Source organism: Symphalangus syndactylus, chromosome 13 (assembly GCF_028878055.3).
Source record: "Symphalangus syndactylus isolate Jambi chromosome 13, NHGRI_mSymSyn1-v2.1_pri, whole genome shotgun sequence".
NCBI classification, from domain to species: Eukaryota; Metazoa; Chordata; class Mammalia; order Primates; family Hylobatidae; genus Symphalangus; species Symphalangus syndactylus.
The window spans coordinates 46364745-46379599 of NC_072435.2; the positions used below are offsets into that span (position 1 = coordinate 46364745).

At 46.2% G+C, this 14855-nt stretch overlaps 1 protein-coding gene and 1 pseudogene across 5 annotated transcripts in view; one reads left to right on the top strand and one right to left on the bottom strand.

Annotated features, from left to right (window-relative positions):
• ZNF682 (zinc finger protein 682) overlaps positions 1-13119 on the bottom strand; it is a 35008-nt gene extending 21889 nt beyond the window's left edge. The window contains exons 1-2 of one of the 5 annotated variants that reach the window (XM_063616378.1): positions 12937-13094; positions 4042-4225 (exon numbers count right to left, since the gene is read on the bottom strand). Coding sequence is in view for 2 of the 5 variants with exons in the window: in XM_055236114.2 (XP_055092089.1) it covers positions 12618-12650 (33 nt within the window). In the remaining 3 variants the exon portion in view is untranslated. The other 4 variants (XM_063616377.1, XM_063616375.1, XM_063616376.1 and 1 more) reach the window with 4 other exon arrangements.
• On the top strand, positions 4622-8007 carry LOC134732083 (BCL2/adenovirus E1B 19 kDa protein-interacting protein 3-like; annotated as a pseudogene).
• Positions 13120-14855: the final 1736 nt, after the last annotated feature.

Here is a 14855-nt window from a genome sequence, read left to right on the forward strand (position 1 = left end):
CTCAGCCTCTCCGAGTAGCTGGGACTACAGGCGCCCGCCACCACGCCCGGCTAATTTTTTGTATTTTTAGTAGAGACGGGGTTTCACCGTGGTCTCGATCTCCTGACCTCGTGATCCACCCGCCTCGGCCTCCCAAAGTGCTGGGATTACAAGCGTGAGCCACCACGCCCGGCCGAGAATATGCCTTTTGAAAGCATCAGCAAAACCCCTTCACCAGCTTCCACCGCACCCATAGGCAGATGTACTTTAAAGGCGCAGAAAAGGCCATACTTGCTTGTCCTTTGTCATTGTCACAGGAGAATTTCAGGAACAGTGAGCTTCTACCTAAGGACTAAAATGTGAGTCTCCAGTTTCCTGCCTTTAGGTGCCCTTCCATTCCAGAGATGGCAGCAATTTCTGCTGCAGCAAAGGCAGTATGGGCCCCATTCCCCTGCTCCCATGAAAATCAAGCAGAGCAGGCCCGGTGACCTCTCTTTAAAACAAAGCCTGGGGCGCGGTGGCTCACGCCTGTAATCCCAGCACTCTGGGAGGCCAAGGCAGGCAGATCACCTGAGGTTGGGAGTTTGAGACCAGACTGACCAACATTGAGAAACCTCGTCTCTACTAAAAATACAAAATTAGCCGAGTGTGGTGGCGCATGCCTGTAATCCCAGCTACTTGGGAGGCTGAGGCAGGAGAATGAATCACTTGAACCCAGGAGGCAGAGGTTGTGGTGAGCCGAGATTGCACCATTGCACTCCAGCCTGGGCAACAAGAGCGAAACTCCGTCTAAAAAAACAAAAAACAGAAAACAAAAACAAACAAACAAACAAAAAAAACAAAGCCTGGGGAGGCTGAGTCAGGAGAATCACTTGAGCCCAGGAGGCAGAGGTTGCAGTGAGCCAAGATCACACCACTACACTCCAGCCTGGGGCCTGGGTGACAGAGTGAGACTGTCTCACACACAAAAAAAGGCTGAACTCAATTCTCACATTATGTCTGGGAGCCCTCATGATTGCCCCCGGCTTTATCTTACAATTACATGGGACACTTAATTAAAACAACATGGATGCTTCCACCCAGGCCAACATAATCTGTCAGGAGGGCACAGGTGAGGGTATTTCTTCAAACTGGCCGTTTAATCCTAACTAGAATGTGATGAGCTGACAACCACTTAGCTAAGAATTGCCTCTTAAACTTTAATATGCAGAGAAATCATCTGGTATTTCAAGCCCAAGTCTAATTTGATTCTGCAGGTTTTTTTGTTTGTTTGTTTGTTGGAGACAGAGTAAGACTCTGTCTCCCAGGCTGGAGTGCAGTGGCGTGACCTCGGCTCACTGCAACCTCTGCCTCTCAGGCTCAAGTGATTCTCCTGCCTCAGCTTCCCAAGTAGTCGAGACTACAGTCACATGCCACCATGCCCGGGTGGCTAATTTTTGTATTTTTAGTAGAGATGGCCTTTCACGATATTGGCCAGGCTGGTCTTAAACTCCTGAACTCAGGTGATCTGCCCTTCTGAGCCTCCCAAAGTGCTGGGATTACAGGTGTGAGTCACCGTGCCCAGCCGATTCTGCAGGCTTGAAAGGGGTCCATGGATTGCCTTCATTCACAGCTAATGCTGACCCTGCTCGCCCTAGATCACTTATAACAGCACTCAAATAGACAAAGCACCACAGCACACAGTTTCTTATACCTACACTCTTCTTAGAACACAAATGCTTTTGGTCCAAAATAAAAACCACCAATCACTATTCTAAAATATGGCATTCTCTGTTGGTCCTTTAAAGTTTCCAGAGGCTGGAGAAGGCAGCTCATGTCTGAGTAAGTCTGCATTTGGAAAACAACATGCATACATGCATTAATGCGATGTTTATGGAGCATGCTCTGTGTGCTCAGAAGCACGCTACAGAGCACTGTGCTGGGAAGATGACATAATATGAATTTATCCTCATAACACCCTGGGAGGTGGGTACTAACTGTCCCATAATTCCCTGGATTTATATGAAAAGCCCAGCATTTACATTTCTTCTTGTTTTATCACTGATTTTTTTTTTTTTTTTTTTTTTTTTTTTGGAGATAGAGTCTTGCTCTGTTGCCCAGGCTGGAGGGCAGTGGCATGATCTTGGCTCACCGCAATTTCCACCTCCCTAGTTCAAGCAATTCTCCTGCCTCAGCCTCCTGAGTCGCTGGGATTATAGGCACCTGCCACCATGCCCAGCTAATTTTTCTATTTTTGGTAGAGATGGGGTTTCGCCATGTTGGCCAAGCTGGTCTCGAACTCCTGACCTCAGTTGATCCTCCTGCCTCGGCCTCCCAAAGTGCTGGGATTATAGATGTGAGTCACCGCACCCAGCCTTTCTTTTTTTTTTTTTTTTAATGCATGGAATAGGCCAGGCACGGTGGCTCACGCCTGTAATTCCACACTTCGGGAGGCCAAGGCAGGTGGATCACCTGAGGTCAGGAGTTTGAGACCAGCCTGGCCAACATTGTGAAACCCCATCTCTACTAAAAATACAAAAACTAGCCAGGTGTGGTGGCACATACTTGTAGCCCCAGCTACTTGGGAGGCTGAGGTGGGAGAACTGCTTGAACTTGGGAGGCAGAGGTTGCAGCGAGCAGAGATCACACCACTGCACTCCAGCCTGGGTGATAGAGTGAGACCCTGTCTCAAAAAAAAAAAAAAAAAAAGCTTGAAATAAAAGCTGAAGATAGAAGAATGAAATACAGAATGGGAAAATTAAGTGTAGTTCAAAGGGATTTCTTAGCAATTGGGTTTATATTTACTTTCTTGTGATTCCTGGAGCAACTGCTGGATATGCAGGAATAGAAAATGGTTTGCTAGGTGGTATGCCTCTAGAAACACTGGTTTTAATTAAAAAAAAAATTAAGGACCAAAAATATTTCGTTATTTGCTTCCATTTATCTGCTTTTGGGTTTGGAAGAACTGTGAGCAACCACTCTGGAGAGGCAGCAGGAGCCAAACTCTGATCTCCTGTAATCAATTCTGCATGGAGATTCCAAGGTGGAGCCAGACCTGGATGAGGCCTCAGAAGAGGTGAAATGTGGGTAAGGCTGGGACAGGGAAAGGGCCCTAGGTAGAATTCTGATCTCTACGGGCCGGGCGCGGTGGCTCACGCTTGTAATCCCAGCACTTTGGGAGGCCGAGGCGGGTGGATCACGAGGTCAGGAGATCGAGACCACAGTGAAACCCCGTCTCTACTAAAAATACAAAAAAATTAACTGGGCGTGGTGGTGGGCGCCTGTAGTCCCAGCTACTCGGAGAGGCTGAGGCAGGAGAATGGCGTGAACCCGGGAGATGGAGCTTGCAGTGAGCCGAGATTGCGCCACTGCACTCCAGCCTGGGCACTAGAGCGAGACTCTGTCTCAAAAAAAAAAAAGAATTCTGATCTCTATGTCACTGGGGTATTTCCAATTCTGTGTTTTCTAAGCCTGCCCAAGAGAAACTTGACTCCCCAAGTTTGTGTGATTTTAATCTATTTCACCCAATTCCCTGTCTATTTTATAATATACAGTAACAAGGAATTTAACCAAAATGCATAGTGTTTTCTAGGACATGTATATTAGGAGCTAAATATTTAGTCTTCACAAGGTAAAAGCAATAGCAATAATAACTATAGGGCTGGGCACGGTGGCTCATGCCTGTAATCCCAGTACTTTGGTAGACCGAGGTGGGTGGATCACCTAAGGTCAGGAGTTCGAGACCAGCCTGGCCAATATGGTGAAATCCCCTATCTACTAAAAATACAGAAATTAGCCAGGCGTGATGGTGTACACCTGTAATCCCAGCTACTCAGGAGGCTGAGACAGGAGAAAATCACTAGAACCCGGTAGGCAGAGGTTGCAGTGAGCCAAGATCACACCACTGCATTCCAGCCTGGGCGACAGAGCGAGACTCCACCTCAAAAAATAGAAAAGAAAAAAATAACTATAATAATAACAACTCTTCTGTTCACGAGTGGCCCTTCGGATGGTGACATCAGAGTTCCCAACATAAGGAAAGTGGCCCTAAATCCCCTGCACACGTCCCTTTTTTGTACTGACCCCGTGATGTGAAATTCAGCCATTTATTCATTTGCCACAGACACAGTTCCTGGATGGCAGACATCATGACGGCCTCATCTGTTTTCCCAATCGCCATATGAAATGAAAGCAATTGGTTGATTGGTTTAAGTCTCCAGCTCTCCTCCTTGTTTTTCACCCAAGTGAAAACTGGAACAACTCCCATCTATCTAGGAACCAACCAAAGAGATTATTTTTGTGAGAAAGAGAAGAAACACTGAATGACTTACTCCCCTCCCTCTCAGATGGTAGCAGAATTAGACCCTCTTGTCAGCCTCACCCCAGTCTGCACACGACAACCTCAAATGTCTCAAAGACTCTCAGGGCTGGGAAGAGGGTCTACAGTCACCCTGGGTTGATGTCCCCATGGCAATCCAAACAGGAAACACTGAGACTGATTCTGTGGGAACAGAACAGACAATGGAACTTCCCTGGTAGAGCTTCAGATCCTAAACTCATATGTGATATCACCTGTCCTTAATCAGTTAGCTTGGGTAAGAGGAATGACAGGAATATTTTACTCCAGTATCACAGCTTACAGGGAGGTGTGGTTGTTATGGTCATGGCTGTAGATATCTTGTGTCCTGGATTTCCCACTGCTGGGGTGATTCTGCCATTAGATTCTATTTACACCAGGAGCCTCTCACACAACTGCAGCAGGTCAGAGGACAAGATCTGGAAATTTTCAAGGACCACACTTTGAAGGGTGGGGCTATAAAATGTCGATGTTGACCTGTCATGATGCAGAAGATGTTTCCTATGGGCTTTCTGTACATTCTCAATCCAAAGTCAGGCCCTGTCTCATGAGTCCCAGAAGCCAGTGCTTATATGCAGATTCTAGTGACATCAACCTGGCTGTGTGTTATTGGGTGTTATAGCACGCTGCGCAAAACCAAAGGAGAGATCCTGTCACGGAGACTGCTCTAACACATTATAAATGAGATGTCAACCAAAAAAAAAAAAAAAAATGAGATAAAATTAATATAAGTAGAGAGTTTATATATGCCACGTTTGAGAATAGCAAGAATAGCAACCCAGGAGCATAGATTCAAGTTGGCTTGAATATATACTTTGAATAGCACCAGTGAGAAATGGATTTTTTTTTTTTTTTTTGGAGACAGTCTCACTTTGTCACCCATGCTGGAGTGCAGTGGCATGATCTCGGCTCACTGCAAACTGTCTCCTTGATTCAAGCAATTCTCCTGCCTCAGTCTCCTGAGTGGCTGGGATTACAGGCATGCATCACCATGCCTGGCTGATTTTTTTTATATTTTTAGTAGAGATGGGGTTTCGCCATGTTGGCCAGGCTGGTCTCGATCTCCTTACTTCAAGTGATCCACCCACCTCGGCCTCCCAAAGTGCTGGGATTACAGGTGTGAGCCACCGCGCCCAGTCAAGAGGTAGATTTTTAAAGGTAAAAAACGGGAATAGAAAGTGGGCTGATGCAAACTTCTTTGTCAAGGATTCTCATTAGTTTACAGTAATAACACTGATTAGTGATTGGCTATACAAGGTTAAGCTAGAAGGTGTGGGCTATAGTGTCCTGTGTGGCATTATTAGATTAATTTATAGCTATGTGTGGCAGTAACAAACAGTTTCAAGAGATGAATACATTGCTCAAAGGAGAAGTAGGACATAATTCTGGATTCATTTTAATGTATCTCTGAGTCCGATAACTAACAGAACTTGCATCCCTCAGATAAAAGTTCTTTTACTTTCTCAAATCCCAGGGCCTGGATTCAAATTTGAGGGTTTCAGATTTAGGTTTCAGAGGTGTGGGAAAGGAGCAGGTGCCCTCTGCACATTCTCAGGCACTTGTGCAGGAGGAGGAAAAGAACATTTTAAATTCTTCGGTCTAATCAATGCATATGTGTAACCCTGACAGGGTTTCTAGGCCCTAATTGTCTCTGAATTCATTTCAGATCTGAAGATGCCTGGGACACTGAAAGAGGTGGAATGGTTGGTTGCTGCCCTGTAAGGTTATTTTTGTAGAAATCTGATCTGACTGCTCTACAAGGGACTATAGATCACAAATAGGCAGAGAGACCATTTTGCCTGCAAATTTGGGGTTTGCACAATTGTGGGTTGTGACTTGAAGCCCAAGAGGGAAAGACCCTCTAGGGTGAAGTCTGATGGGTATCTTATATGTTTATATCATACCTGGTCATTTCAGACAGTGTTTTCAAAAATGTAACTAAAAGCACAATCATCTCCAACCCCAGAAAAACTCTCCACAATGGCAGAACACAAAGCAAAAACTGTATGATTACACAATTAAGCCAGAACGTGACATGAATTGCAGGCAATTTGCTAAGAGATTGCAAAGATAGAAAGAAGGTTGTCATAATTAGTCCTCAAGAAGACGACGTGACAGCAGTCACTTGTAGGTAGTTTATCCTAAATCCACCTGGGAATTGGGGAGGTGAGTTGATTATATTCTACGAAAGATAAACTTCCCACATCTTCATGACAGGAGGTAGTTTTGCAACTTGGAGCCAAATTCAGGTACCTGCTGAAGGTAGGGTTTTACTCCTCTATAGAAACTGTGGTGCCAGGGGCGGTAGCTCACTACTGTAATCCCAGCACTTTGGGAGGCCAAGGTGGGCAGATCACCTGAGATCAGGAGTTCGAGACAAGCCTGGCCAATGTGGTGAAACCCCACCTCTACTAAAAATACAGAAAATTAGCCAGGCGTTGTGGCGGGCGCCTGTAATCTCAGCTACCTGGGAGGCTGAGGCAGGAGAATCGCTTGAACCCGGGAGGTGGAGGTCGCGGTGAGCCGAGATCACACCACTGCACTCCAGCCTGGGTGACAGAGGGAGACTCCATCTCAAAAAAAGAAAAAAGAAACTGTGGAAGAGGGATCTATGTTCTTGGCTATTTATATATTAAATCAATGGTTCCTGACTCAGAGTACTGGGCCATGGTGCTTCTGCCCGTGAAGCTTAGCCTACAGCCTGCAGCCCACACAGACCCTCACTGCTGCATCTGCACTCCAGCACCATGCCACAGAGCAGAGCCCTGGGCTGCAGGAGGAGGGCCTGGAGCACTCCTGGTTAGAATTATATTTTCACAATAATGGAAATGAAAGTGGTGTTCCAGCCTAAGTTTCTGGGGTTCTTTTCTTTTTGAGACGGAGTCTCGCTCTGTCACCCAGGCTAAAGTGCAGTGACGTGATCTCGGCTCACTGCAACCTCCGTCTCCTGGGTTCAAGCGATTCTCCTCCCTCAGCCTCTCCAGTAGCTGGGACTACAGGCGTCCGCCACCATGCCTGGCTAATTTTCTGTATTTTTAGTAGAGACAGGGTTTTGCCATGTTGGTCAGACTAGTCTCAAACTCCTGACCTCAAGTGATCCTCCTGCCTTGGCCTCCCAAAGTGCTGGGATTACAGGCATGAGCCACCACACCCGGCCTCCAGCCTCAGTTTCTACTGACAACCATGACATGGAAAAAGTACTACTGGATGCCCAGCAAGAAGTCTGGATGGAGTTGCTCCACGAGTTGTCACCGTGACAGCCCACCTCACTCACAGACACAAGGAACCAACAGAGCTTCTGAAACACCCAAGGCATTGGAGAGAAAAACAGTTATTAGTCTGGGGAAGATTATATTGAGAGAAAGAAATTGAAAGCGTATGAAGGAATACTCAGATTAGATATGGGATTGGTTAAGTGAGCAAGAAAATATTCCCCTCAATGAGTTTCTCTTTAAAGAACCAAAGTGCACAGCTACTCTCAGCATGAGAAACACACGCATTCTGAAGAACAGATACACATTCTATGCAGAATTTCTAGAGGTTTTTCTTCCATCTTTGCTGCTGTCTCATCTGCTGGCCATTGGACTGGGGATTTATATTGGAAGCCATCTAACAACATCCACCGGCATCTTTTGATGAGGAATAGGAAACCAACGTTGTTCACATATTGGAATTATATCTGAGCTTGTGGCATAGCTAACTGAAGAGCTATTATATCCATGGGTGGGTGACTGTATCCGTTGCATTTATTAGTTCTGTAAATGCTGCATGCCTAAGTTAGTAAAATGAAAAAATAGGGCCAGGCGCAGTGACTCAGGCCCGTAATCCCAACACTTTAGGAGGCCAAGGCAGATGGATCACCTGAGGTTGGGAGTTCGAGACCAGCCTGACCAACATGGTGAAACACCATCTCTACTAAAAAAATTAGCCGGGCTTGGTGGCGCATGCCTGTAATCCTAGCTACTCAGGAAGCTGAGGCAGGAGAATCACTTGAACCTGGGAGGCAGAGGTTGCGGTAAGCCAAGATCGCGCCATTGCACTCCGGTCTGGGGCAATGAGAGCAAAACTCCATCTCAAAAAAAAAACAAAGAAAAGAAAAAATAAGGTCAGGCCCGGTGGCTCATGCCTGTAATCCAAGCACTTTGGGAGGCTGAGGTGGGCAGATCGCATCAGGTCCAAAGTTTGAGACCAGCCTGGCCAGCATGGCGAAACCCTGTCTCTACTAAAATCCAAAAACTAGCGGGCATGTTGGTGCATGCCTGTAATCCCAGTTACTCAGGAGGCTGAGGCATGAGAATCGCTTGAACCTGGGAGGCAGAGGTTGCAATGAGCGGATATCGTGCCACTGCACTCCACCCTAAGCAACAGACTGAAATTCTGTCTCAAATACATACATATACCTATAGACACTAAAATCATGCTGACCTATAATCATACCTGTTGGATTAACTAATAAGCATATTAATTGATGTGACAGAGGTGGGGTTAATATCTATTGTAACAATTTGTTACTATATTTTTTCTTTTATTTTTTTTGAGATGGAGTTTTGCTCTTGTTGCCAAGGCTGGAGTGCAGTGAAATGATCTTGGCTCACTGCAACCTCCGTCTTCCTGTTTCAAGCAATTCTCCTGCCTCAGGCTCCTGAGGAGCTGAGATTACAGGCGCCCACCACCACGCCAAGCAAATTTTTGTATTTTTAGTAGAGACATGGTTTCACCATGTTGGCCAGGCTGGTCTCAAACTCCTGACCTCGTGATCTGCCCGCCTCAGCCTCCTAAATTCCTGGGATTACAGGTGTGAGCCACCGCACCTGGCCTATTTTCTTTTGATATAAGATATAAATATCTTAGGATAAACAATTTTAACATATTAGTCATAATGTATGTAGTATTAGAAAATTATCTGTAATATTAATTCAGTTAAAATAATTTATATTTCAAAAGAATACAGAATATTAAAATCATTATTTTAAAGCGGTTTGTCCAAAATAAATATTGTGCTGTTATATTCACACTATTGTACAAAATACTGTTTTTTTTTTTGAGATGGAGTCTCACTCTCTTGCCCAGGCTGGAGTGCAGTAGTGTGATCCCGGCTCACTGCAACCTCTGCCTCCCAGGTTCAGGCAATTCTCCTGCCTCAGCCTACCAAGTAGCAGGGATTACAGGCGTTCGCCACCACACCCAACTAATTTTTGTATTTTTAGTAGAGACGAAGTCTCACTATGTTGGCCAGGCTGGTCTTGAACTCCTGACCTCAGGTGATCCTCCCACCTCAGCCTCCCAAAGTGCCGGGATTACAGGTGTGAACCACTGCACCCAGCCGAAAAAATACTCTTTAATTTAAATGGATGCAGTTTGTCTACACAAGAGTACATATAACTATGCCAACTGTTCTTAAAATATAAATAGAAACCAAAGTACAGGGCGTACTCTGAGCTGGTCTTGCTATCGCAGCATAAGCCCTTCAGCCTCCACATATTAGTAATGACCTTGGAGCAGCAGTTTTCTGTTGAAAACACCTATCGTTTTTATCTCTCCAGATACTGAAGAGATACCCTTCAGTATCTGTGACCCTTTAGCTTTCTGGATTGCTGAATTAAATCCTATCCTTTGTGTTTACTTTTTTTTTGAGACAAAGTTTTGCCCCTGTTTCCCAGACTGGAGTGAAGTGGGCAGATCACCTGAGGTCAGGAGTTCAGGACCAGCCTGGCCAACATGGTGAAACCCTGTCTCCACTAAAAATACAAAAAATTAGCCAGGTGTGGTGACGGGCGCCTGTAAACCCAGCTACTTGGGAGGCTGAGGCAGGAGAATCGCTTGAACCCAGGAGGCAGAGGTTACAGTGAGCCGAGATTGTGCCACTGCACTCCAGCCTGGGCAACAAGAGTGAAACTCCACCCCCCAAAAAAAAAAAGATTTACATATATTTTGAAGAAGCAGAGAAAAAAGGTACATATAAAAGTTGTCTAGGCCAGGCATGGTGGCTCATGCCTGTAAACCCAGCATTTTGGGAGGCCAAGGCAGGAGGATCTCTTGAGGCCAGGTGTTCGACACCAGTTCCGGGAACATGGTGAGATGCTGTCTCTATCAAAAAAAAAAAAAAAAAAATTAGCCAGGCAAGTTGGTTCCTGCCTATAGTCCTGGGTAGTTGGGAGGCTGAGGCAGCAAGACTGCTTAAGCCCAAGAGTTCAAGGTCACAGTGAGCTATGATCATGCTCTTGTACTCTAGCCTAAGTGAAAGAGTGAGACTCTGTCTCAAAAAATAATCAATAATAAAAGTTTTCTAAATTATATCCTTTAGGAAAAGGCAAAAGAACAAAATGTCTTCCCACATTTCCAAGTGGGAGAATGAAGGCCCTTATTTCTAATTTGTATTTGCTTCTGCAAAAGGTAGGTCTAGGCCCATGGTCTTGAACTACCGGACATCTGAATTCCAGTATGTGCTGGATTCAGACAACTGAGAGGTGGCATTGGGCACACTGTGTGCACATAAAAAAAGGGTTTGGGGGGGAACTAAAAGGCAAACGAGGGAAAGTTGCTATCAAGAAGCCATGGGTGGGACAGTGCAGGGTTAGGGAAGGACTGGTTCATGTCCCAGGAGAGGCTATGCTCTGACTTCCTCCTGTGTCCACGCAGGCAGATGAGACTATGATCAGGTGGCACAGAGGCCTGGGTTGGTGAAAAAAGCAGGTTGCCAGTACAGATTACCTTTCAAGCTCTACTGATAAAACGCAATTTACACTTAATTAAAAACTGAAGTTAAAATAAGCAAAGAAATCTTTCCAAGGTGACAAACTCAGGAAGCAGCAATGCTGATTGGAACACAGACATATCTGACTCAGATGTCAAGTCAAGCCATTCTATCACTTGGGACATTTTCCCGCCCCCATCCTGCTCACTGGACAATAACCATTCTACCAAGAGCCACTGTGCTGTGCCCCCACTGCGTCCCTTAGATGCATTTTGCTTTGCAGGTTTTTGCACTGCCTCACTGGGTTGGGTGTTCCTTGCCTTGGGGATATTTTTTCTCTCTTCAACAATCTGAGAAAATTTTCTCCTCAATACCAACATCCAATTGCCTGGCCAGCACTGTATCTCTAAGAAATGGAAACTGGGAGTTGGGGAAGACAATCTTAATGTCCTAATGGATTTGCTTTCAGAGGAAAGGTATACCTGATTTCTCCCAGGCACAATGCACCAACTACTCCACAGAGAGGCGGCATTCCCGTACCTCGCGTTGCCCCTGAGAGGAGATGGCCCAGGGGCTGATATTCACTAGACACCTCAGAAGACACAGCCACTGTGGGCATCTCATGTCATCCCCAGACAGTTCTGAAACTCAAAACCAGGAAAATAACACAGGGTGGCTGAGGATGCATCGCCCTGTGAAGTTTCCAAAGTGGAACCTCAATCCAAAAACATTCTGATAAGGTGTCTGTGCCTACGAAAGATTAAAGGGAGATTGGCACAAAGGTTTTTGTTTTTTGGTCTTTTTTTTTTTTTTATGGTGGAGTGTTGGGATTATTCTCTGCTTTCATCTCCTGTAAAATGTTTGCAGATGAAAAACAATTCTTTTTCTAAAAAGTGCCATCCGCTGCTCTTTGAAATAATGATTAATCAAAATACTGTGTCTGAAATGTACAAAAAAGGACTAATAGTTGATAACGCTGTGAATTAGAGAGGGGAAGTTGGTGTTGAAGAATGTCAGGAAAGAACTGAAAATTTAAAATTCGACTGCAAGTCAGAGTTAGGCTGGGGCAACAGAGTGGTAGATTTGAGATTCTGTTTGTCACACATTTGAAAAATCCAAGAGAAAACCACTTCTCCTGTGGAGTGTTAATTAAATAGCAGGCAGTTAGATTGAGGTGGCTCTAGTGCCCTGAGTTCCTACATTAAAAAAAAAAAAAAAAAATCAAAGGCAAATACATTTCTTGTAAATTGCTACCTTAAGAGGAAACAAAATTCAGATTTAAGCAACCACAAACCTTCAATTAACTTCTGATTACATAACCAGGCAATGACAACCTGAATAGTCTAAATAAGATGACTACAATAACTGGAACGAGTCAGTTACTGAATTCGGTTTGCTACCTCCTGCACCTTATAAAAAACTTTCCTTCAAGCCCTTCGGTTGGACCCCCAACCACAAACCGTGGCTGGGTGCTCTCCGAGCATGAATCACTGTTAACTTCAATAAGTTTTCAACATTTTAAAGGTGACTCCCATTGTTTTTAAACAGGAGAAGGAAAAGACTGAGGACCCCCGGGATCACAGCACTTCCCATGCACAAACCACACACCGGGTCTGGACTCTGCCCTGAGGACCCTTCCATTGCCCCCGCAGTCGGGGCAGACGCAACAACGCGCGCGGCGCTTCCCAGGGTGGGCTCCGGGCGGGATGCGGGAGAACGGAACGGGATGCCCGCCCAGGGTCCCGGCTGCTGGCCCACCTCGCATCCTGTGCCCGGAGGGGACCGAGGGCCGAGCTGTGCCTGCCGGGACTCCAGTCCGCAGACTCCGGAGCTGACAGCGGGGAGGCCCCGGTCCCGTCACTGCCGGTTCCGGCCGGTTTCAACCAGCCCTGCCCCCACCTCGGGATGCGCGGCCTGGCACACTCACCATTTTTCGGCTTCCGGGATGTCCTGGAGCCTTAGCTCTGGATCTCACAGCATCTGCAAGTCAGAGGGCAACAGAGGCTGCGACAGTCACCGTGACCTCCTAGAGCAGAGGATACTAAGCAATAAAGATGGACCCTGAGCTCTGGATGGAGCGAGACAAAGGCCCCGCCAGCTCCAGGACACCGCCCCCTCTACCTTGGCTGCGCACCTGATTGGACAGTTCCCACTCCAGCGCCCATGATTGGATACAGTTCCATGCCCCGCCCCCTCAGGTCATGAGTGACAGGAAACGTGATCTGAGAATGGGTTGAATAAGGCAAGAGTTACAGGTTTTTCCTGAACGCTTTTCTGGCGCGCTTCCTTCCTGAACTGGAAACTGGCCCTTCCTGGGGAACATTTGCGTTTAACTTTGTATATAAGGTTATCTTTATTTGTGAATAATATACATATGTTATTTACAAATGGAAACAATATAATGACAATTATTTTAAAATCTCAGGTTTCATCATTTTGCTAGCCTCCAGTCTTTTGAGCAGGCAGCCTAAGATGTCGCAAGGGAGGCAATTCTCTAAGAAATAAACTGTGAAGCACATATGAATTTTAAATTTTCTAGTAGCCACATTTTAAAAAAGAAACCAGGCGTGGTAGCCTGTGCCTGTAGTTCTAGCTACTAGGGAGGCTGAGGCGGGAACATCACTTGAGGCCAGGAGTTTAAGACCAGCCCTGGCAACATAGCGAGGACCCCATCTCTACAAAAGATAATTAAAAATTTAGCCAAGTCTGGTGGTGCACGCCTGTAGTCCTAGCTACTCAGAAGGCTGAGGCGGGAGGATCATTTGACCCTGGGAGGCCAAGACTGCAGTAAGCCGCGATCACATCATTGCACTACAGCTGGGGTGACAGAGTGAAACCCAGTTTTAAAAAAAAAAGATCTCTGAAGAAGGCATTTTCTCTTTCTGCAATTTAGCCAAGCAGCTAAGTATGTCTTGAAGTCATCTTCTAATTTTTAACACAGCAAGGTTGTTTTCTAAAACCCCAGTCTCCAGAGTTGCCATGGGGCAAATCCCCGCAGCATACATGAAAATCACTCACAGCTAATGCATTCCTCATCAGATCCAGTGCTTCTTACCCCTGGCAAATAAAAATCACCTGCGGGGTTGGGAGCAGTGGTTCACGCCTGTCATCTCAGCATTTCGGGAGGCTGAGACGGGCACATCACCTGAGGTCAGGAGTTCTAGACTAGCCTGGTCAACATGGTGAAACCCCTGTCTCTACTAAAAATACAAAAATTAGCCGGGCATGGTGGCACACGCCTGTAATCCCAGCTACTCGGGGGGCTGAGGCAGGAGAATGGCTTGAACGTGGGAGGTGGAGGTTGCAGTGAGTCGAGATCACGCCATTGCAGAGTGAGACTTCGTGGAGGGGGGTGGCGGGGGGGAGGGTGTGTGGAGAATGACTGGCGGGGCGGGACAGAATGGAAACTTAAAATGCCTGAAGCCCACGTTGCAACAAACCAATTAAATTAGAATCCTTGGAGTTGGATCTGGGCAACAATGTGGTTTAAAGCTCTCTGGGTGATTACAGTGTGTAGCCAAGTACCCAAACCACTGCTTTTCACCAACGGGTTTTTTTTTTTTTTTTTTTTTTTTTGAGACAGAGTTTCGCTCTTTTTGCCCAGCCTGGAGTGCAATGGTGCGATCTCGGCTCACTGCAACCTCCACCTCCCGGGTTCAAGCGATTCTCCTGCCTCAGCCTCCCAAGTAGGTGGGATTATAGGCGCTTGCCACCACGCCCGGCTAATTTTTTGTATTTTTAGCACAGACAGGGTTTCACCATGTTGGCCAGGATGGTCTGGATCTCTCGACCTCGTGATCCACCCGCCTCGGCCTCTCAAAGTGCCGGGATTACAGGTGTGACCTA